Below are 23,719 nucleotides of genomic sequence, written 5' to 3'. Positions count from 1 at the left end.
CTGTAAGGGAAATCGAGCATCCCATATCGATCTCATATTGGGAAGCAAATCTCTGTGTGAAATAAGGCAAGACATTTCAATATGGGCTGACTGCACTCTAGATGAAGGCATGTTGATCCTGTACTGCCTTTGCAACTGAACGCTTCAATGACTTCAACACAGATGCAACCTATGTAGGGAGGATCTGCGGATGCTGGTTTAAACCGAAGACAGACGCAAAAAGCTGGAGTGACTCAGCGGGTCAGGCAGCATCTTTGGAGAGAAGGAAGAGGTGACGTTTCAGGTCGAGTCCCTTCTTCAGACTGAGAGTCAAGGGAAAGGGGAACGAGAGATATAGACGGTACTTAGAACAAATGAATGCAACCTATTAGTATGCAGGAGAAATATGTAGGAAGGAACTGCAGATGCTGGTTTAAACCGAAGATAGACACAAAAAGCTGGAGTAACTCAGCTGAGTTACCGGCTTTTTGTGTCTAATAGTTGGGAGGTCATGTTGCAGTTGTATAAGACGTTGGTGAGACTGCATTTAGAGTATTGTGTTAAGTTCTGGGCACCATGTAATAGGAAAGATGTTGTCAAGCTGGAAAGGGTACAGAAAAGATTTATGAGGATGTTGCCATGACTAGAAGCTATAGGAAGAGGTTGAATATGCTGGGACTCTATTCCATACGTGCAGGAGGATGAGGGGTGATCCTATAGAGGTGTATAAAATCATGAGAAGAATAGATCGGGTTGATGCCCAGAATAGGTGACTCGAGGACCAGAGGACATAGGTTTAAGTTGAAAGGGAAAAGATTTAATAGGAATCTGAGGGGTAATCTTTTCACACAAATGGTGGTGGGTGTATGGAACAAGCTGCCAGAGGAGGTAGTTAAGGCTGGGACTATCCCAAAGTTTAAGAAACAGTCAGACAGGTACATGGATTGGACAGGTTTGGAGGGATATGAACCAAACGCAGGCAGGTGGGACGAGTGTAACTGGGACATGTTGGCCGGTGTAGGTAAGTTGGGCTGAAGTGCCTGTTTCCACGCTATATCACTCTATGACTCAAACTGTTGTAATGAAATGGACAGTCAGGAACAGAACTACAAGATACACTGCAGTCAATCTTTCCCCAGTGGCACACTGTACCATCGTTATGGAAATGACACAGAGGTGAGGGATCGAGGGATATCGTGATGAATTGTGGAAGGTCTACAACAGAGACATATGAATATCTCACAAAAATGTATTAAACACCCCCTTCCATCTTGCAAATTCCTACCTGTAACTGAATGTCGGTGGGTGCAGTTCCATTTGTGCTGGGACTCAAGCAGGCACGGTTTGCCTTTTCAAGCAAAACTAGAGCCTGCTGAGCGTTTAAAGATTCAACTGCCGAGGTGCCAGCAATAAAACAGACCAAGCTGTCAGGAATGCTGTTTAAAGACAAAAGAGCAAACAATTCAGCAATCAATGTATAAACATCGGTGAGATGTAAAGCATAGAACATGGAATAGTTCAGCAGAGGAACGGGCCCATCGCCCCAGGGTGACTGCATCAAACATGATGCAATTAATCTCATCCATCTGTACATGATCCTTATCTCTCTCTCCCTTGCACTTCCATGTGTCTATCCAAAAGCCTCTGAAACAACACCTCCACCACCACCCCGTCAATGCATTCCAGGCCCCCACCAGGCTCTGCGTGAAAAGCACGCGGACCCACGCAGTCACAGGGAGAACATGCAAACTCCACACAGACAGCAACCAAGGTCTGGATCAAACCCGGGTCTCTGGCTCTGTGAGGCAGCAGCTTTACCAGCTGTGCCACTGCACTGCCATTTTCTGTTACAGATTCTTGTTTAATCGAGCTAGTTAAAACCAGTATATCTGTAAGTTTGGTTAACTTTTGTTACTTGTTCAGAAAATGCTTTTCTGACTGGAGAAGGATGAATCATTCCAGTATTTAGATTAGTTTTATTCACACTCAAAGCCAAAAGCAAATTGGAGGAACAACACCTCATATTTCGCTTGGGCAGCTTATAACCCAGCAGTATGAATATTGATTTTTTTAACTTCAAGTAACCCTTGCATCCCCTCTCTCTCCATCCCTCCACACCCTAGCCATTGTACTAATTGTACTGTGGACCTGCTGAGTTCCATTGTCTGTATAACTCACCTAGCCCACAGCAAACAATGGCCCGTTTCCTTAATCATCGTCACGTTTTTGCACCTTTCATTCATTTGTTCTATATCTCTCCACATCACTGTCTATATCTCTCATTTCCCTTTCCCCTGACTCTCAGTCTGAAGAAGGGTCTTGACCCGAAACGTCACCTATTCCTTTTCTCCAGAGATGCTGCCTGTTCCGCTGAGTTACTCCAGCATTTTGTATCTACCTTTGGTTTAAACTCCAGCACTCTTTCCTACACCTATACAAAATATTCCCTTGGCTACAAGTTTGCAAGTTGAAGGTAATACACACCCTGTGACATTAATGGCTCCATTTGCGAACAGTGCACTGGCATAAAAGCTTTGGATTTCTTTTGGAAGATTAAGATTCATCAGAAGATTCAGATTGCTCTGGTCGGCTGCAAATAGCTTCAACTGTAGAAAAGAGATAGTAAGAGTATTAGAATTTTCACAACAAATGTAATGTTTAATTAACAGTAATGTCAATTGGAACATAGGATAGTACAGAAAAGGAACAGCCCCTTTGGCCTACAAAGTCCGATTAAATTATCTCTCTGCATGGGATCTTTATCCCTTGTTCAATGCATATCGTTGTGCCATCTAAAAGAATCTTAAACGCCCCTTTGGGGCAGTACAGTGGCGCAGTGGTAGAGTTGTTGCCTTACAGGCCCGGGTTCGATTCTGACTACGGGTGCTGTCTGCACAGAGTTTGTACGTTCTCCCCGGGATCTGTGTGGGTTTTCTCTGGGTGCTCCGGTTTCCTCCCACACTCCAAAGTAGTTCAGGTTGGTAGGCTAATTGACTTCTGTAAATTGTAAATTGTCCCTAATGTGTGTAGGATAGTGTGGGACATGGTGGGCCGATGCGCCTGTTTCCGTCCGGGCTGTATCTCTAAACCAAACTAAAACTAAAGCCACTATCATATCTGACCACCAACATCCTTGGGAGCACCTTCAAAGCACTCTCTGTGTAAAAAATAAAAGCACACCCTGCACATTTTCTTTAAATTTGTTCAAGTATAGATGAAGGATGCAAAATAACTAAAGCTGAAGTAGTCGTACGTACTGTTGCATTATCAGTCAGTAAGGTCAAGTCATCTCTGCTTGTATAAACCAGAAATTTCCCAAAGTAATTGGCAAACCAGGCAGTTGAGTTCAAAGCCGGGTCGCTTGCATTATAACATCTTGTTTTGGGGCCTAAGCAAAAAATAAGCAACAATTAAAAGTGTGCAACATTGACTTTTCTTCCGAACTAGTGGCTGTCTTGTGGCCTAGATAGCCATTAGCATCTAAAAACATGCATTGAAATGGAACCACACAGGGCGAGACCCATTTTGATCCAATACCAGCAGCGATGGAGTTTTACACACAGGCTCCACTTTTCCTGAGTCATCGGTGCAGGCTCCAATTTATTCAGTACCTTTTCATACCTCTAGTTTCCCTCTCTCCCGACTCTCAGTCTGAAGAAGGGGCTCGACCCGAAATGTCACCAATTCCTTTTCCCCAGTGATGCTGCACCAGCACCTTGTTTCTACCTTCAGTCTGCTCTGGAATTCCTTTCAATTTCTCACTATGCAGAACACTCAGCGGGTCAGGCAGCATCTCTGGAGGACTTGGAGAGGTGACGATTTGGGTCGGGACCCTTCAGACACTCTCTGAAATGTCACCAATCAATTTTCTCAAGAGATGCTGCCTGAGCTACTCCAACACTTTGTGTCTTTTTTACAAAGTAAAGTGTTGTTGCTGGTAATATCACAGAATAGGTTGGCACTTGGGTGGATTTAGACATGATTAATTTCTTTGAATACCTCATCGGGATCCTTCTTCAGACTCAGACATGATCCCTATTGCCTGTTGAGTGGGAGCAATTTCATGTTGCTGGCACTTTGTCATACTTTGTCCTGCCTCTCTCTTCTTCCAATTTTCTTCTTCCCCTTCCCCCCTCACCTGACTAGTAAGGGTGTCAGAGGTTATGGAAAGAAGGCAGGAGAATGGGGTTAGGAGGGAGAGATAGATCAGCCATGATTGAATGGCAGAGTTGACTTGATGGGCCAAAAGGCCTAATTCTGTTCCTATTTCTAATGATCTCATGACCTCAAACCTATGTCCTCTGGTTCTCGATTTCCCTACTCTGGGCAAGAAACCCAGTGCATCTACCCGATTTATTCCTCTCATGATTTTGTACGCAATCATAGATTTATTCCTCTCATGATTTTGTACGCAATCATGGAGAGCAATAGAATTCCAAAACACAATGACTGAACAAAATACAAGCTGAATACCTGCTCGGAGATAATCTCTAATGCTCCTATACAGTTGTTGCTGAATCTTCCTTGGAAATTCGGAAATCCGTGCACTCAGAGTCCGTATTCTAAATGGGAAAGTCAAAAGTTGTCAGTACTCAATCTTTTACTCAGTATCATAAAGATTTTTCTTAAGGAATATTTTGACTTTGAATGTAAATGTAAAATGGCCATTATCTGTGATAGAAAGCTGAATCAAAAGTCATAAAAACATTAATCCTTCCACCATCTAATAAATCAGATCTAATAAAGATATCAAATTGAAGGATAATTCTTCACTAGCACTTGACAACATCACCTGCAAAAAACATTACTTTTCAACATTTGCCTTTAAAATGACCAGTATATTTCCCTGTCAAGTGAAAGGAAGACACAAAGAGAGAAGATTTCCCACATATATTAATATTAACAAATTTAGTTTGTCTTCATCTTATTTGTCACTCCAGATCACAGAGTCATAGAGATACAGAGCACACAAACAGCCCTTTGGCCCATCGAGTCTGTGCCAACTATCAAAGAAGCCATTCCTGCACTAATCCCAGCCTAACCCATTTTATTCTCTGCACACTCCCATCAACCCCCTCCTCTCAGATTCTACCACTCACCTACAAATTGGGAGAAATTTAGTGGCCAATTAATCTTCCTGGGTGGCACGGTGGTAGAGTTGCTGCCTTACTGCGCCAGAGACCCGGGTTCGATCCTGACTACAGATGCTGTCTATATGGAGTTTGTACGTTCTCCCTGTGACCACATGGCTTTTCCCAGGGTGCTCCAGTTTCCTCCCACATTCCAAAAACGTACACGTTTGAAGGTTAATTGGCTGTGGTAAAGGTTGTAAATTGTCCCTAGAGTATAGGATAGTGCTAGTGTACAGGGGTCGCTGGTTGGTGTGGACTCCGTGTGCCAAAGGCCTGTTTCCACGCTGTATCTCCAAACTGAACTAAACCAGCATGTCTTTGGCATGAATGGGGAAATTAGAGCACCCAAAGGTAGCCTATATGTTTTCAGGGAGAACTTGCAAACTCCATGTAGGTAGCACTGGTGGTCAGGATTGAACCTGGGTCGCTGGAGGTGTGAAGCAGTGGCTCCACTAGCCGCACCACTGTGTCTGGGGTGTAGAACTGTAATGGTTAAAAAGTGCTGAGCAGAATACCTGCTTTAATTGGCAGTGTGGAGCCTTGTGCACATGAGTTGCAGAGAAGACACAAATACCGCAGGGAAAGCAATTGTGTTTGCTGTACTTCAAATCTCAAGAGTAGGTTTTTTTTTAAACAGTCACCGACAAAACCAACTCAACATTCTTTGCAATGTCTCATTGTAATTAAATTGTCAAGAAAACAGTTCTTGAACACAGACGACACAGTGGCGCAGCTGGTAAAGCTGCTGCCTCAAAGCGCCAGAGACCCAGGTTCGATCCTGACCTTGGTTCTGTCTGTGCAGACTTTGCACGTTCTCCCTGTGACCGCATGGGTTTTCTCCGGGTGCTCCGGTTTCCTCCCCCATCACAAATGCGTGCGGGTTTGTAGGTTTATTGGCTTCTGTAAATTGAGTTCTCCACTGTGCTGGGAGTGGATGTGAAAGTGGGATAACATAGAACTGGTGTGAGTGGGTGATCGACAGTCGGCATGGACTCGGTGAGCTGAAGGACCTGTTTCTCAGCTGTATCTCTAAACTAAATGTAAACTAAACACCATACATAGTTAATACTTCAGAGAGAGGAATTACTTGAAAACCAAAACTGAGAACATACATGATCTGAGCTGCATTGCAGCTGCTGTTAGTCAGAAGTATGTTGGTCAAATTTCCATTCAGTTGTGGAATCAGGAGTTGGAGTCTAGTATCAAGCCAGACCTGAAGCTCATTTTCATCAGAAGTGGAAATGACTGGTTCAGCCCGGGTTAGAACTTCACTTAATAACCCAGTTGCCACCTCTGGAGCCAACGGTATATTGTTCTAGAAAAGTTAGTAAAACAGAATTAGAAGTACCAAGTTATGTCAAAATAAAGATGTACCGATACTAACATTTACAAGCAAACATTTCTCGATGCATACATTCTGTAAGGATTTCAGCTGTAAGGCTTTAGAGCGGCACAGCGATAGAGTTGCTGCCTCACAGCACCAGAGACCCGGGTTCAATCCTGACTATGGGTGCTGTCTGTACGTAGTTTGTACGTTCTCCCCATGACCTGCGTGGGTTTTCTCCGAGTGCTCCGGTTTCCTCCCCCACTCCAAAGACGTACAGGTTTATCGGTTAATTGGCTTGGTAAAATTGTAAATTGTACCTAGTGTGTGTAGAATAGTGTTAGTGTACAGGCATCGCTGGTCGGCACGGACTTGGTGGGCCGAAGGACCTATTTTCACTGTATCTCTCAACTAAACTTTCAGCTCATCAGCAATGTTTCCATTTACCACATTCTGTGGTACTTTATTAAATATGTCTGGCTGTGATAACAGGTTTTAGTGAAGGCACGTTGGATTTATCCTTGGAATGGTGGATGAAAAGGATAGTGAAATTATCATTGAGTAGAGATGAAGCTGACTGGGCCTATAGTTTAGATTAACCAGACACCCTTTCACTGGAACAGACGGCATTCTTACAATCTTCACAGGCTAAATGAATAACCATAAGGGGCGAGACCCTTCTTCAGACTGAGATTACTGGAGTAACATTTTGTGTCTAAATTTTCAGTGTAAACCAGCCTCTGTAGTCTCTTCCTACACATTCCCTCAGGCAGGTTATGCTCGTTAACTTTTCAAACGTTTTCAGTTACTCCAGCACTTAGTGTCCTTTTTCCCCACAAGTATATCTGGTTCTCAAAGTGAAGCTTCACTCTAGTAGACCCAGAGTTTGATTTGCTGCTGCTGATATTTCCTACCTGCCGGGCATCACGACTGAAGATGTCCATAAACTCAGTAATGTTGTCAGCTGAGATACGGTTCATGATCTTCTGTACATTAACCATACTGTTGAGAACTCCACTGCTGGCAGATAACTGTGCGAGCTGTCTGACAGTGAGCAAATCTACAACATTGACCTAGAATAGAAATAACACATTCAGTTTATCCATAGGTTTTTTTATTGTCTCCCTGAAGGATAGTCCTTCAAATGTTACTCATTGCTCATGCATTCAATTGTTGGAGGGCCAAAGGGCCTGCTCCCATGTTGTATCTCCAAAAAAATCCCATTGGAATATACAGCCGCACTGCACACCATCTCATCAGACTGCACAGTTTCTCACCCACTATACAAAGAACCCAGAAATGGCTGGTCGTGCAGATTGTTTTACAGGATACAGTATAACAAAATCCTTTATACTTTCTTAGGTGATCTAACAAACTTACTCCTGTAAAGTTGCTGTTCAGAGAGATTAGTTCACTGTATTGAGACTGCGATCGGAATTTGCCGAAGTTCAGTAGTATCCAGTCTCGGCTCTCGGGAGCATTTCCAGTGCATGCAGCACCTGCAAACAGAAGGTGGATCAGGGTTACTGCTTTTCACAATTCATTCAGTCACAGCGAAGCTCATAACTTTGCACAATAGTAGACTGGTGAACCATAGTAGGTATGGTGTAGCACTCTGGGAAAACAAAGGGTCACATTGCCCCTTGATATCTCCGTTACTTCAACCACAATGGACTTCTTTGCCCCACTCATCAAACATATGCACAGGAAGCGGGCCCCTCGGCCCACAATGTATGTGCAGAACATGATGGCAAGTTAAACTGATCATCAGTTCTTTTAGGAAGGAGATGAGGAGGAATTTCTTTAGTTAGAGGGTGGTGAATCTGTGGAATTCTTGGCCACAGAAGGCTGTGGAGGCAATCAATGGATATATCTAAGGCAGAGATAGATGGATTCTTGATTAGTATGGGTGTCAGAGGTTATGGGGAGAAGGCAAAATGGGGTTAGGAAAGAGAGATAGATCAGCCATGATTGAATGGCGGAGTAAACTTGATGGGTGGAATGTCCTAATTCTGCTCCAAACACTTATGATCTTCCTGTACATGATCCATATCCCTCGATTCCCTGCGTTTCCATGTGCCTATCTAAAAGCCTCTTAAACTCCACTATTTATCTGCCTCCACCACCACCCCTTGCAATGTGTTCCAGACCCCCACCACTCTCTGTGTAAAAAAGCTTGCCCTGCACATCTCCTTTAAACTTTCCTCTTCTCACCTTTTAGGTTTGCCCTCCAGTGTTCAACATTTCCACCCAGGAAAAAGGTTTTGAATGTCTATCCTATCTATGCCTCTGATAATTTTATATACTTCTATCGTCTCCCCTCAAGCTCTGATGTTCCAGGGAAAACAACCCAAGTCTTTCCAACTTTCTGTGGCTGAAGCCCTCTAATCCAGGTAGCGTTCTGGTAAACCTCCCCTGCACCCTCTCCAAAACCTCCACATCTTTCCTATAATGGGGTGACCAGAACTGCATGCAATACTCCAAATGGGACCTAACCAAAGTCCTATAGAGCTGTCTCATGACGTGATCTAATGAAAATTAGTTCTTTGTCCTGCAACCACCATCTACAAACACTTTTTTCATTCCCCCCTTCGTAGCAGATGTACCATAAAGCCAAGCATCAGTGCACTTTACCTGTTGAATTAAGTTGGAGGGACAGATAATTTGATGTAAACGTGTAGATGGTCCTAATCTGAGCCGGTGATAAACTTGGATAAATGTTGTCCAGTCCTTTGATTCTGCATAGATTAGAAATGATAATTAACAAAAAAATTCAATGAATTAAATAGCAATTTTGCAAAAAGATCTTAATAGTAGTATACGCCAGGTATCTCTATTTGAAGCAGAGATGGAAAGATTTACATTTGCTTTATTTTCATATTATTATTTCATATTTCATATACAGCGCGGAAACAGGCCTTTTCGGCCCACCAAGTCCGCACCGCCCAGCGATCCCCGCACATTGACACTATCCTACACACACTAGGGACAATTTTTTAACATTTACCCACTCAATTAACCTACATACCTGTACGTCTTTAGAAACAAGGAACTGCAGATGCAACCAAGACTCAAATTCCAAATAAATATGTAGGAGAAAAAAGAGATTGGTGTCCATTCTTTAACAATCTTTATCTGGAGAGAAGGAATAGGTGGCGTTTTGGGTTGAGACCCTTCTTCAGACCTGAAATGTCACCCATTCCTGCTCTCCAAAAATGCTGCCTATCCCGCTGAGTTACCTCAGCATTTTGGGTCTATCTTCGGTTTAAACCAGCATCTGCAGTTCCTTCCTACACACATTTTATATATGTTTCTTATAGAAACTAATAAAATTATAAAAGGACTGGACGAGCTAGATGCAGGAAAAATGTTCCCAATGTTGGGTAGTCCAGATCCAGGGGCCACTGTCTAAGATTAAAGGGGAAGCCATTTAAAACTGAGATGAGAAAATACACAGTACACACACACACACACATATATATATATATACTGAACTTTTTTCTTGTTTATTATATTGTTTACTATATTGTTTGGAGTACAATGTTTTGTGATACTTCTGCAAGTAAGAATTTGTTCGATCTGGGACAAAGCAAAGTAAAACACTCTTGACTCTTTTTGCACAATCAGAGTCTATTTGCCTTTGTCCATTCAGTGTGATGTCATTCCAGTATGGTTGAGGGTGAGCAATGGAAGGAGGGCGAGCAAACGGACAACAGCACCAAGATACAAGGGGTTTTGATGCCCTGAGTACTCACATAGCTTGGTTCGATTCACAAGTTCTGTTGGAATGTATGAGGGCAAGATTTTGAGATCCAATACTGGGCAGCAGAAGTGTTAATTTAGTCTGGAACCAGTCGGCATAATCCTGGGCATTAAATGCTGGAAACTGGGCTTCTAACTGTTGCATGATCCTATTGAGCATCACGTCCCTCACTGTAGTGTTCCGAATAACTTGAATATCCATCTGAAAGAAAAGAGAATTACATTTTTTTAAATTCTGACAGCCCTCTGAAAATGATTTAGCTGGTGCTAAAACAATTTCAAGGATAATTACTTATCATTTTTAATACATTTAAAATTCTTAGGATTTTAGTTTAGTTTAGCTTAGAGATAACATGCGGAAACAGGCCCTTCAGCCAACCGAGTTTGTGCCGATCAGCAAACCCCGCACACTAACACCATCCTACACACACCAGGGACAATTTATAATTATACCAAGCCCATTAACCTACAAAATTGTACGTCTTCAGGATATTGGAAACCGGAGCACCCAGAGAAAACCCATGCAGGTCACGGACAGCATGTACAAACTCCATACAGACAGCACCGGTAGTCAGGATCGAAACTGGGTCTCTGGCACTGTAAGGCAGCAGCTCTACCGCTGCCCTACAGTGCCATCACTTTATCAGAAGTATATAGGGAAAGATTTATGTTTGGGTTGATAAGGGGTTTAGAATTACTTTTACTATTGACCGAAATGACCATAAAATATTTTTGCCCGAGATATTGTACCAGCATCAACCTTTACATGACATTGCCAATGTGGGGATAATAGAGGGGATATGACTATGTAAACTTATGGGCATAAATAGGTTAGACCGCAGGAAAATTTCCAGCTTAATGTAGGTGAATAAGACTAGAGGCCGTAAATGTAGGGTAAGGGGTAAGAGGTTTCGATGGGATCCGAGGGGGTGTTTTATCACCCAGAGATTGTTTTATGAAAACCTCAACAGATTCAAACCTGTCTGTAAGGAAGAAAACTCGTATGGCTGTTGTGACCCTTGTCCTATACCAACATTTGATGCTGAACAGCTCTCTCAGATGGCCAAATACTTGAAAGGCAATTGTATAGGGCAGCTGGGATGGACAACAAATGCTGGAGTATAGTGGCAACATTTACATTCCAGGTAAAGAATGATCAAAATATCGACTGATTTACCATTTGTGTGTTGATGACAAAGTAGTTCATGTATTCCCTCAGTCCCGTGAAGTTTCTGCTAAAAACTGCATTGAGGATTTCATTGATGTCGTTAAGGTTGTTCAAAGAGCCGACGGTTAGCTGGGACAGATGTCTTGGATTGAGAATGTCCAGAACATCAAACTATGGAAATATAAAGTTAATAAAGTAGATCATTTGGTGAAATGAGCATCAGAGGACAAGATTTCCCATCGCATAAATGTCACAAATCAACATTCTCCAGAGATGCTGCCTGACCAGCTGAGTTGCTCTGGCACTTTGTGTCCTTTTGTGTAAAGCAGCATCTGCAGTGCTTGTTTCTACATTGCTGTGCTAGCCCATCAACGAGATTGCTTCACTTAACCACCCAGGAACTTTGCTCTTTTAGCTTCACGACCATAAGACATAGGAGCAGAATTAGGCCATTCAGCCCATCGAGTCCACGCGGCCATGGCTGATCTATTTCTCCCTCTCTTGCCTTTGCCGCATAACATTTAACACCAATCAGGAACCCATCAATCCCTGCATTAAAAAGTCCCAATGTCTTGGCCGCCACAGAGTGTGATGATATAAGGGAAACACTTTGTTTGACATGGAAAGTGTTATAGTTTCCATTGGTAACTGACAACGATGGAGAGGTGAACAACCCCCTTTACGAGGATTGTATTTCTAGAAAATGTGTCGCATTGCAATGTTTTGTATTGCAAACTTGCGCCCGGGTCAGGCAAAGCAAGTTAAAAAATAACAAACAATTTGATTAATTTACTTCTTTTTCACATAAACGCCTGGACAAAGTTCTGTAACACGATTAGTAGTAATGTGGGGATTGCCTGTATATCAATTGCAAGATATTTCATGATGGAGTACAAAAAGACTGGGAGACATGTATTGGAGTAACTCAGTGGGTCAGGCAGCATCTGTGGAGGGGATGGACAGACAACGTTTCAGATCAAGACCCATTCCTTCTCTCCCGAGATGCTGCCTGACCCACTGAGTTACTCCAGCATTTAGTGTGTAGTTTCAGATCAAAATCCTTCTTTAGTCCCAACTTGAAGTGTTGTCCGTGAGTCCGAAGTAGGGTCCCGATCTGAAAGGTCATCTATCTATTTCCTCCACAGATGTTGCCTGACCCACTGAGTTACTCCTGCCCTTGGGCTATTGCTCAACATTCCATCATCTGCAGTGCCTTGTATCTCTAAGAGGCATCCATCTCAAATCTATGCAAATGTTTCTGCTGTTCCTGGCTCCAATTTTGAATTTTTGACAGTATACAGTGATGGTTTAATGTCATATTATAATTTTCAGTCTAAAATAGTGCAGATCCCATCCAATGTCTTCAGTCTGAAGAAGGGTTTCCATGATGTCACCTATCCATGTTCTCCAGAGATGCTGCCTGATCTGCTGGGTTACTCCAGCACTTTGTGTCTTTTTGTGCATTAACCAGCATCTGCAGTTCTTTTGTTTCTACATAATATTTTTTAAATTGGACTGGTAAAGAGCCAAGATTGATCAATAATATATTCTGCAATTTAAAAAATACAACATGTTTTACACAGCATCACAGTTTCCATAAAAAGATTCCATGACTTACTCCACTGAAATTAGAATTCAGGTTGACAAAATCCTCTATGTTGACAAGGTCTTTGAACATTCCCCAATTTTTCATGAGCCAGTCTCTTGATCCATTTGTGTTGCTGATACATCCTGCACCTGTGATTGAAGGATAAAGGTTAGGTCTGTGGAGAGGATATAGTCCAGCCGATCATTATGCCTTACAGCACAAAAGACCCCGGTTCGATCCTGACTACGAGTGCTGCCTGAATGGAGTTTGTGCGTTCTCCCCATGACCAGCATGGGCTTTCTCTGGTAGCTCCAGTATCCTCCCAAACTTCAAAGACGTAGGCTATTGGCTTAGTAAAATTGCCCCTAGTGTGTGTAGGATAATGTCGACGCAGACTCAGTGGGTTCCACGCTGTGTCTCTAAACTAAACTAATCAGGTGTTTACAACAATTGATGTTTGTATAATAATAAACTTCTATTGAGCTCACAAGGCCGTGGAAGTTATCAACTTCATTCAAAACTGAGATGGTTGGATTTTTGGATATTAGAGGAACAAAGGTATTTTATGATGGAGCAGGAATGTATTGAGGTGCAAGATCAGCAATGGGCTAGTTGAATAGCAGAACATTTTCGAGGGGGAAAATGGCCTGTTTCTGTCTCATATGCTCTTTGTAAGAGTATGTGTTTGAATACTCAATTCAAGACCGCCTTCAATGAAAAAAAGAAAACCTTTAATCAATGGCATTGTATTTACAGATGTGCTCGGGGAGATCATAAGGTTAATCTTGTGAGAAACATGGACTTATCTCACAACAAACGTTGTAGAGTTTAGTTCTGTATAGGTTAGACATACAGCGTGGAAACACGCACTTCAGCCCAGCGAGTTCACACCAACCAGCGATCCCCACACACTTACACTATCCTACACACAATGGGGACAATCACCAACTATACCAAGCCAATTAACCTACAAACCTGTACGTCTTTGGAGTGTGGGAGCAAACTTGAGATCCTGGGGAAAACCCATGAAGGTCACGGGGAGACCATTCAAACTTTGTACAGACAGCACCCATTGTCAGGATCGAACCCTGGTCTCTGGTGCAGCAAGGCAGCACTCTACCGCTGCGCCACCGTGCCAACCTTGATATTACTTTTTTCCATGTGATAAATAGGAGGAATCATCTTACCTGTGGTGTTGAGGTAGCCAAGAATCCATATTTTTGCTACAGCCTTTCTTGTTATCGGTAGCATTTCTCCATAGGCATCGTTGAGTCCTTTTAAGCTAATATAGGAATATATTTATCATTTATTAGACAGGCTGATCTATAGTATTCATTCATCCAATGTACAATAATTTGGAGTAGTACAATAGTTTAGAGTTTAGTTTAGAGATACTGGGTGGAAGCAGGCCAATTAATCTACAAACCTGCACGTCTTTGGAACATGCGAGGAACCCAGAGCACCTGGAGGAACCCACAGTCACAGGGAGAACGTGCAAACTCCACACAGATAGCACCTGTAGTCAGGATCGAACCTGGGTCTCTGGTGCTGTGAGGCAACAAGTCGACAGCTGTGCCACTGTGCCGCCCTGATTATGTTTTATAATCTGATATGGTCCACGTATATTTGTATCCAAAGCCTGAATATGGCATCCCATTGTAATGAAACCTTTCAACAATTAGCAAAATGGCATCCTGTGTGCGCTATTGCAATCTCAGTATGATATTTAAGATGGGTCATCTTGGGACTAGTTTCGAGCTTCGTTGGTGCTACTGATTGGAGACAAATCAATGTTGTAGCTGGCCCCTAAGCAGGCGTTAGGTCTCAAAACTGACAATAAAAATAGTTACGATAGACACAAGATGCTGGAGCTACTCAGCGGAACAGGCAGCATCTCTGGAGAGAAGGAATGGGTGACGTTTCGGGTCGAGAATCTCCAGACTGTGAAACAGAGGAGAGGGAAACTAGATACATGGAAGGGTACAAAGAGCATGCAAGGTGTGAAAAGGACATTTTCTTAAGTTCATGAATTTATGAAAAGGACAGATCAAAGCAGATGCTGATCAAGGAAATGTACAATGGTTCATTGTTGGCTGAGGGGAAGGTGACAACGAGGTATACAAACAGTAAAATGAATCAGGACAGTGAAACTAGTGGGAGAACTAGGGTGGGGGAGGGACGGAAAGAGAGAGGGAAAGCAAAGGTTCCTTTAAATGAGAGAAATCAATATTCGTACCACTGGGTTCTTGGCTTTAAAATAGTTAAATGTGTGCCGAGCTTTAATTATTATTGGCATGAACCTGTTGCATCAGATAATGAAAGTGTGTCATTCTCTTACACTGCTTGGTATCCTTGGCAAGTTATATTTTGTATCAAAAGACAGTTCAGCGCTTGTTGGGAGACGGCGGCATTGAACGGTCTGAAACGCTGCTGGAACCACTTTGTCAGGACGTCAGAACTGTTTAAGTTTTCATTGGTCCTTACCACCTCCCACAGAGCATTCACAAACGTGATCTTCGACATCAGAGGAATCAATGTTGTGTTCTGAGTCTGAAACAAACCATGACATTTGCTTAAATACTGTTAGCAAGATCATTTATCGCAAAGAAAATAAATTCCCCATTTCAGAAACAAATTACAATTACTTTAAAAAAAAAATTCACCATGCAATATTAGGCAAATTTACTGAAAAGTTGAACCTCATCTAAACCTCTCTTTTGCCTATATGATAAACCGTAATTGTTAATACTATTGTTTTACCAGAAATGGCATAACAACTGTAAACCAGGCAGTATTTGTAAAGTGGGTAGGAAGGAACAGCAGATGCTGGTTTAAACTGAAGTTGCACACAAAAAGCTGGAGTAACTCAGCGGGTCAGGCAGCATCTCTGGAGAAAAGGAATAGATGATGTTTCGGGTCAAGACCTTCGGTCCTTCAGAACGTAATATATTCCTTTTCACCAGAGATGCTGCCTAACCCGCTGAGTTACTCCTGCTTTTAGTGTCTATCTTCGGTACTTTTAAAGGATCATTACTTCAAAGGCAGTTCATTTTCAGCAGAGAACACTGAAATTCAATAAAACCCATAGCAGCCTGATACAGTTTTATTGATCTTTCCAAAGAAACTGGGTTGCCTCCTGCTGAACGAAGAAAGGACAGAAGAAAGGTGACTTTTCAGGTCAGGACCTATCAAATATCCAGGTGCTTATGCTGGCAAAGTACCTTCTACTAATTCGTTTTCATTATATTTAAGTGATAAATTGTATCATCACAGTAAATTTCCAAAAAAGCAATTTTAATCCCCAAACAAAAGCAATGCAAGTCTAGGAAGTTCATTTGGGTTCTTCCACTGATGTCTTACGAATTGAGTTTAAGTTTAGTTGAGTTTAGTTTATTGTCACATGTACTGAGGTACAGTGAAAATATTTTGTTGCGTGCTATCCAGTCAACGGAAAGGCAATGTGTAGACAGGAACTGCAGATGCTGGTTTACACCGAAGATGGACATAAAATGCTGGAGTAACTCAGCGGGACAGGTAGCATCTCTGGAGAGAAGGAATGGGTGACGTTTCGGGTAGAGACCCTTCTTCAGACTGAGAGAAGGTCTCGACCCGAAACGTCACCCATTCCTTCTCTCCAGAGATGCTGCCAGTCCCACTGAGTTTCTCCAGCTTTTGGTGTCTATCTTTAGCGGAAAGACAATAGGCGATTACAATCGGGCCATCCACAGTGTACAAAATCATGATAGAAGGAGTAACGTGAATAACATTTAGTGCAAGATAAAGAATAATTCATGTTGTTGGTATTATTCAGCATTCCTTCACATTTAATATATCACAAAACTTAGGTTAGTTAGTCTTCCATATCATGATTTCTTGTAGGAATTTCAATGCAAAAAGGGTCACCATCTTTGAATACAGTAGGTACACTGAAAGTAATACTGCATGCTTAATGCAATGTATCAATAAAGATATTTCCATCCTTATGAATTATTTTTTTTACCTTGTTATTAAATTTATCCAGTGCCTCATTAAGGATGGTTTTGTCAAGCTTCTGAACAAATATACCCAGTGCAGTTTCATCTTGGCTGGAGAGAGCCCTCGTTGATGTGTAGCAATTGAATAAAGTCGTCAGATGGCCACTGGTTAGACTTCCCATAAGTTTATTACTCTGCATAGGAAAGCAATTTAGAAACATGTTTAGTTTAATTTAGTTTATTGTCACGTGCACCGAGGTACAGTCAATTTTGTTGCACGCTACCCAATCAGCGGAATGACTACACTTGATTACAATCAGGCTGTCCACAGTGAAAAGATACAGGATAAAGGGTACAACATTTAGTGCAAGATAAGTCGAGTAAAGTCTGATTAAAGATAGTCCGAGGGTCTCCAATGAGGTAATGGTAGCTCAGGACCGCTCTCTAGTTGGTGATGGCATGGATCATTTGCCTGATAACAGCTGGATAGAAACCGTCCCTGTATTTGGAGGTGTTCGTTTTCGCACTTTTGTACTCTTGCCTGATGGGAGAGGAAAGAAGAGGGAGTAACCGGGCTGAGACTGGTCCTTGATTTTTCTAGTGGCCTTGCTGAGTCAGCAACAAGTGTAGTTGAAGTCAATGGAAAGGAGGTTGGTTTGTGTGATGGTCTGGGCTGTGTCTGCAACTCTCTGCAATTTCTTGCGGTCTTGGATGGAGCTGTTCCCCAACCATGTTGTGATGCATCCCAATAAAAATTGACCTGAAGACTTTGCAACGACTGTCCAGCCTACTCAGCCACGTCATGTGCAGCAAGTATAAATCTCGAGAGTGATCTATATTGTAAACCTATTTTGTATTTCTTGGCTTGCTTGTCTTCTTTTGTGAAGTTAACACTGCCTTTCTGAGGGGAGGAAATGTCTTCAACAGGCGGATATGAAATTGGATTGCAATAAAGCCTTCATATTTGTGAAGGATTTTTCGGCACGTTATATCTCTTGAACATTAGGAAGCAGGGGCAGCGGTAGAGTTGCTGCTTTGCAGCACCGGTGACCCGGGTTCGATCCCTACTATGGGTGCTGTCTGTACAGAGTTTGTACGTTCTCCCAGTGACTGCGTGGGTTATCTCAGAGATCTTCGGTTTCCTCCCACTCCAAAAACGTACAGGTTTGCAGGTTAATTGGCTTGGTATAAATGTAAAATTGTCCCTAGTGTGTGTAGGATAATGTGAATGTGCGGGGATCACTGGTCGGTGCGGACTCAGAGGGCCGAAGGGCCTGTTTCCACGCTGTATCTCTAAACTACACTAAATTATTTCAGGAACACCTACCATCACCCTTCGCATGAAGAAGTAACGATATCTGAGCAGACGGAGTGAGGCTTTCACAAGACATTTATTCTCATGTAAAATTCTAGATAATAGAGCTTACCTGAGCACAGGCGTAGTCTGTAATGTTGAAACTGCAGAGCTGTGTCTCATTAACAGACATCAAGAAATTATTCACAGCAGAACTGTCAGAGATCGAAGGAAGGGAGATGGGGAAGAAATGTTTATTAGGAGAGAAGTTGTACTTGGATGTAATTTAAGCAAAATACGAATCAACACAGTAAAAAAAAAGACAAAATGCTGGAGTAACTTAGCAAGTCATGCAGCTTTTCTGGAGATCATGGATAGGGGACGTTTCAGGTCGGGACCTTTCTTCAGACTGATTGTGGTGGGGGTGGAGAGGAAAGATTAAGCTGGGAGAGAGAAGGGGCTGGACAAAACCTGACAACTGATAGGTGGATACAAGTAAGGAGGCAGTTTGATGGGCGGATGGTTGGACAAAGGCCAAAGATGAAAAGATAGAAGGTGTGACCAGGTCAACACCGTCTTAGGTTTATTTCTTTACATTTGGAATCACCGCATTGAGAGACTTTACTTTAACATGGTTGAAGATAATATACCAGTGTTGTGGTAGGGAGTCTCGAAGACCAGCAAAGACCTAGGTTTGGATCTTGGATTACATCAAGCCATTTCAGGTCGTTGATTATAGGGCTGATATGTTGGCCCTCAGCTAAGCAAGGCAAAAAGAATAATCTCTGAACATCTGACTGTTGATTAAACTCCATTGGTTCCATACAAGACTCATGTACAAAATCATGAGAGGAATAGAATAGTAGACACACAGAATCTCTTGCCCAGAGTAGGCGAATCAAGAACCCGAGGATATAGGTTTACAATAGACAATAGGTGCAGGAGTAGGCCATTCAGCCCTTCGAGCCAGCACCGCCATTCAATGCGATCATGGCTGATCACTCTCAATCAGTACCCCGTTCCTGCCTTCTCCCCATACCCCCTCACTCTTTTATCCTTAAGAGCTCTATCCAGCTCTCTCTTGAAAGCATCCAACGAACTGGCCTCCACTGCCTTCTGAGGCAAAGAATTCCACACCTTCACCACTCTCTGACTGAAAAAGTTCTTCCTCATCTCCGTTCTAAATGGCCTACCCCTTATTCTTAAACTGTGGCCCCTTGTTCTGGACTCCCCCAACATTGGGAACATGTTTCCTGCCTCTAATGTGTCCAATCCCCTAATTATCTTATATGTTTCAATAAGAACCCCCCTCATCCTTCTAAATTCCAGTGTATACAAGCCTAATTGCTCCAGCCTTTCAACATACGACAGTCCCGCCATTCCGGGAATTAACCTAGTGAACCTACGCTGCACGCCCTCAATAGCAAGAATATCCTTCCTCAAATTTGGAGACCAAAACTGCACACAGTACTCCAGGTGCGGTCTCACCAGGGCCCAGTACAACTGTAGAAGGACCTCTTTGCTCCTATACTCAACTCCTCTTGTTATGAAGGCCAACATTCCATTGGCTTTCTTCACTGCCTGCTGTACCTGTATGCTTCCTTTCAGTGACTGATGCACTAGGATACCCAGATCTCGTTGAACATCCCCTCTTCCTAACTTGACACCATTCAGATAATAATCTGCCTTTCTATTCTTACTTCCAAAGTGAATAACCTCACACTTATCTACATTAAACTGCATCTGCCATGTATCCGCCCACTCACACCACCTGTCCAAGTCACCCTGCAGCCTTATTGCATCTTCCTCACAATTCACACTACCCCCCAGCTTAGTATCATCTGCAAATTTGCTAATGCAGGGGGAAAGATTTAATGGGAACCTGAGAGGTAACCTTTTCACACAAAGGGTGGTGGGTTGTATAGAACAAGCTGCAGGAGGAGGAAATTGAGGCAAGTACAATGGCAATGTTTAAGAAACATTTAGACAGGTATATGAATAGGACAGGTTTAGAGGGATATGGGCCAAATTAAGGCAGGTGGGACTATTGTTGATGGGGACTTGATGGTCGGTGTGGGCAAGTTGGGCTGAAGGGCCTTTCCCCCCACTGTTTATGACTGTATGACTCGGTATCGAATTATGCAGGCAGGATTGTCCAGGGTGGCAATTCCCTACACAGATGACTGTTCTCCCATCATGGAGCCATAGAGCCATACAGCAGGGAAATAGGCCATTTGGCCCAACTCGCCCATTCCCCTGAGGCCCCATCTAAGCTAGTCCCATTTGCCAATTCTATATCATTTGTCATTCTATGCTTGTACTAAAATTGCTCCCATTTAGTTCAAAATATAAAAAATGCATACAGACCTAATTTAATGGTACTCCAAAACAAGTCAACATTGTTGGGATAGTGGGAAAATAAAAGCAATGTCGAAGATTTCTAGCCAAGGACATGATTTGACCATACATTTATTTTGAGAAGCCACAGGAACACAGGAACAAATCAATAATTTCAACAAATCAATAATTTCAGCAAATCAATAAAACGTTGATTGAACACAAATGCTTACCTGTTTATAGTTGCACAGAAAGTGGTTTCTATTTGATGAAGAAGAAAGGATATTAATAAAAATTTAACTTTAAAGAAAAATTTAAAGGATAATAATTAAAAATTTAATTTAAATTGAAAAAACTGTTCATTAAATGTTACAACATTTAAAAAAAATCTTACCATTGTATATATTGCTTCCACACTAATAAAGAAAAAACAAAACAAGTTTAACAATTTTAGTTTTCTTGTGCCAACTATTTATTGAATAGAGATTGGGAAACAGGTTCAACATTTAATACCCAACAATATGAAATAGGAAGATGAAACATATCTACAATCTCTTCAGTCAGTTTGGGTGACGGGAGTACAAACTTTGCTAAGTAAGGAAATATTAAAAGGACATTTTTTAAATTAATTCTTATAATAAAGTCATAACAAAGGAAGAAACACCATTTCCAACTTACCATAAAGTTAAGTTGGGGTTCTGAAAAAAAAGAAATATATTATTAATGGAATATACTTTAAATGCTGATTTGCCGAGCAGCAGTTTTACTTTTTAACACAAATACGTATTTATATCTGAACAAAACCATTTTGCTTTTACACAACTTGTGATGTAGCAGGTCAAATGCATTGGCTTTTAAAATAAAAGTTATAAAATATTCTGGTCAGCCTTTCATATTCCCTTCTTTTACTGTTTTAGCAGAAGAAATATTTAAACGTCAAATATGCACCGTCATCTTTAACACGCTCATCGATGGAATATAGAATAGTACAGCACAGGAACAGGCCTTTCAGCCCACAATGCCCATGCCAAACATGATGCTAAACTAAACTAATCTCCTCAACCTGTACTTGATCCACATCCTTCCATTCCCTGCATAACCTCTGGCAGCTCGTTCCATATACCCACCACCCTGTGTGTGATAACGTTACCTCACAATACATCTTGCTCCTCTCACCATAAAGCATGTGATAATGGAAGCAAAACATACAGAAATGTTACCGCTATTTTCATTTTTTTAACTTTATTTTGAATTATGCCAGTAGCAGTGATTTTTCTCTACAAGCTTCTCCGCACTAGTTAGGGTACGTACCTGGTAAAGGATCTGATATTCCTCCCCTTAACCCAAGAATCGCTACTTCAGACTCGGAGTGTGAGTTCACCCAAGCTAACACCACCGTTTCGTTCTCTCCAGCTTGAAGTCCAGGAACGTTAATCCCAAGCAAGCTTTGCAACTGATTAACATTAAGTTCCTGGAAAAAAATAGAAAATGCATTTGAAAAATGAGCTCTTTCACATTTCAGTTCAGAGACAGGTCCTTTACATCCCTTAGCTGGAGAACAATGGCTTTAGTTTAGTTTAGTTTAGAGATGCAGCGTGGGAACAGGCCACCGGGTCTGCGCTGATCAGTGATCCCCACACATTAACGCTAACACTGGGGACAATTTTTACTTTTATACCAAGCCAATTGACCTACAAATCTGCATGTCTTTGGAGTGTGGGAGGAAACCGAAGATTTCGGAGAAAACCCTCGCGGTCACAGGGAGAACGTACAAACTCCGTATAGACAGCACCCATAGTCTGGATTGAACCCGGGTCTCTGGCGCTGTAAGGCAGCAGCTCTACTGCTGCGCCACCGTGCCATGCTTGTTTCATAATCTACGAGTTATAGAGTTACCATGCATAGGAAGGACGTGTAGATGCTGGTGTACACCCAAGACAGACACAAAGTGCTGGAGTAACTCAGTGGGTCAGGCAGCATCTCTGGAGGAAAAGGATGGGGGATGTTTTGGGTCGGGACCCTTCTTCAGACGACATGGAGTTACCATCATGGATATGCTTTTTCTAACTTAGGTATTTAATTAATTTCATGGGAATGAATTTCCAGGTGGGATTCAAGTTCATGTCTAAAGATATATCAATGGTCCAGATTTTCAGATATTCCATACTCTAGTCAGTTTCCGACTTTAAATGGCTTTATTCTACTAAAACTTGTGAACTTGCAACATATACGTACCACCACCTCTTCAGGGTTCAGATTTACAAATGTTGCAAAGTCCATGTTGACACTATTATTTGCAAGTTCACTCAGAACACTTGCACTGGCACCACCTAAAGAAAATGATAAAAGAACAATGAATTATGAAATAACTGCTCTGAAATGACAGCTCACGGCACGGACAAAATTTAATTCACCAAACTCCTTGTCCCGTCACAAATGCCCAAGATGAAATCTGTCAATCACCCAAGATTAATGAATATTTCCAACATGAACAAAGATATTTTACAAATACGATCAACCTTAAAAATTCAGGTAACATACCAAGGAATGGCTTTATTAGATTGAAGTAGGCGATGGTGCTGTTTGGCTGAGATACTAATTCATTCAGCGCTAGTTTGTAAAGCAGGTTCTTCTTTGACTGAGTGCATGTAGAGATATCCAGTGTACCAGCATTCCTGTGGGATAATGGAGAATGTTGTGGTTATGAAAAACATGTATTCATTGTTATTGTTTCTAACAATGTCTTTCTACTCTCAACAGTCACATGTACACAATTACAGAATCATAGAGTCATACAGCTTTTAACCCGTCTTAAAACACTATCCATTCCCTCCACAGATGCTGCCTGACCCGCTAGGTAACTCCAACACTTTGTGTTTTGCTCAAAATTCCAGCTTTCGCAATTCCTTGCTTCTCCGTCTTTGCTTAAAATTCCAGCATCTGCAATTCCTTGTGTCTGCCTTCATCCAACAGTTGATCTTGGGTTAGTGGCAGATTGGGGTAAGTCGTGGAGATATCTGATAATAACTTCACAACCTTTGGAGTTGGAGAGGTATTATCCATCCATGTTATCTCCACAACTTGCCCCAATCTGCCACTAACCCAAAAAATCATCTGTTGGGTAAAGGCTGCCACAATAAAATGGTGAATGGAGTCCCTTG

At 42.0% G+C, this 23,719-nt stretch overlaps 1 protein-coding gene across 1 annotated transcript in view; it reads right to left on the bottom strand.

Moving 5' to 3' along the window:
- LOC144604214 (uncharacterized) overlaps positions 1-23,719 on the bottom strand; it is a 56,567-nt gene that overhangs the window by 20,984 nt on the left and 11,864 nt on the right. The window contains exons 9-29 of the mRNA XM_078418427.1: positions 23,100-23,233; positions 22,794-22,888; positions 21,870-22,029; positions 21,237-21,256; positions 20,953-20,974; positions 20,792-20,819; positions 18,355-18,436; positions 16,954-17,121; positions 15,292-15,503; positions 14,141-14,235; positions 12,984-13,102; positions 11,375-11,536; positions 10,191-10,399; positions 9,070-9,173; positions 7,816-7,934; positions 7,350-7,508; positions 6,224-6,426; positions 4,453-4,541; positions 3,237-3,367; positions 2,464-2,585; positions 1,265-1,415 (exon numbers count right to left, since the gene is read on the bottom strand). Of these exons, the coding sequence (XP_078274553.1) occupies positions 1,265-1,415; positions 2,464-2,585; positions 3,237-3,367; positions 4,453-4,541; positions 6,224-6,426; positions 7,350-7,508; positions 7,816-7,934; positions 9,070-9,173; positions 10,191-10,399; positions 11,375-11,536; positions 12,984-13,102; positions 14,141-14,235; positions 15,292-15,503; positions 16,954-17,121; positions 18,355-18,436; positions 20,792-20,819; positions 20,953-20,974; positions 21,237-21,256; positions 21,870-22,029; positions 22,794-22,888; positions 23,100-23,233 (2,584 nt within the window). The remainder of the gene's footprint in view (positions 1-1,264; positions 1,416-2,463; positions 2,586-3,236; positions 3,368-4,452; positions 4,542-6,223; positions 6,427-7,349; positions 7,509-7,815; positions 7,935-9,069; positions 9,174-10,190; positions 10,400-11,374; positions 11,537-12,983; positions 13,103-14,140; positions 14,236-15,291; positions 15,504-16,953; positions 17,122-18,354; positions 18,437-20,791; positions 20,820-20,952; positions 20,975-21,236; positions 21,257-21,869; positions 22,030-22,793; positions 22,889-23,099; positions 23,234-23,719) is intronic.

The sequence above is a fragment of the Rhinoraja longicauda genome, chromosome 21, assembly GCF_053455715.1.
Source record: "Rhinoraja longicauda isolate Sanriku21f chromosome 21, sRhiLon1.1, whole genome shotgun sequence".
NCBI classification, from domain to species: domain Eukaryota; kingdom Metazoa; phylum Chordata; class Chondrichthyes; order Rajiformes; family Arhynchobatidae; genus Rhinoraja; species Rhinoraja longicauda.
The sequence above is the reverse complement of the archived record's forward strand: the minus strand, read 5'-3'. Positions and strand labels throughout refer to the sequence as shown.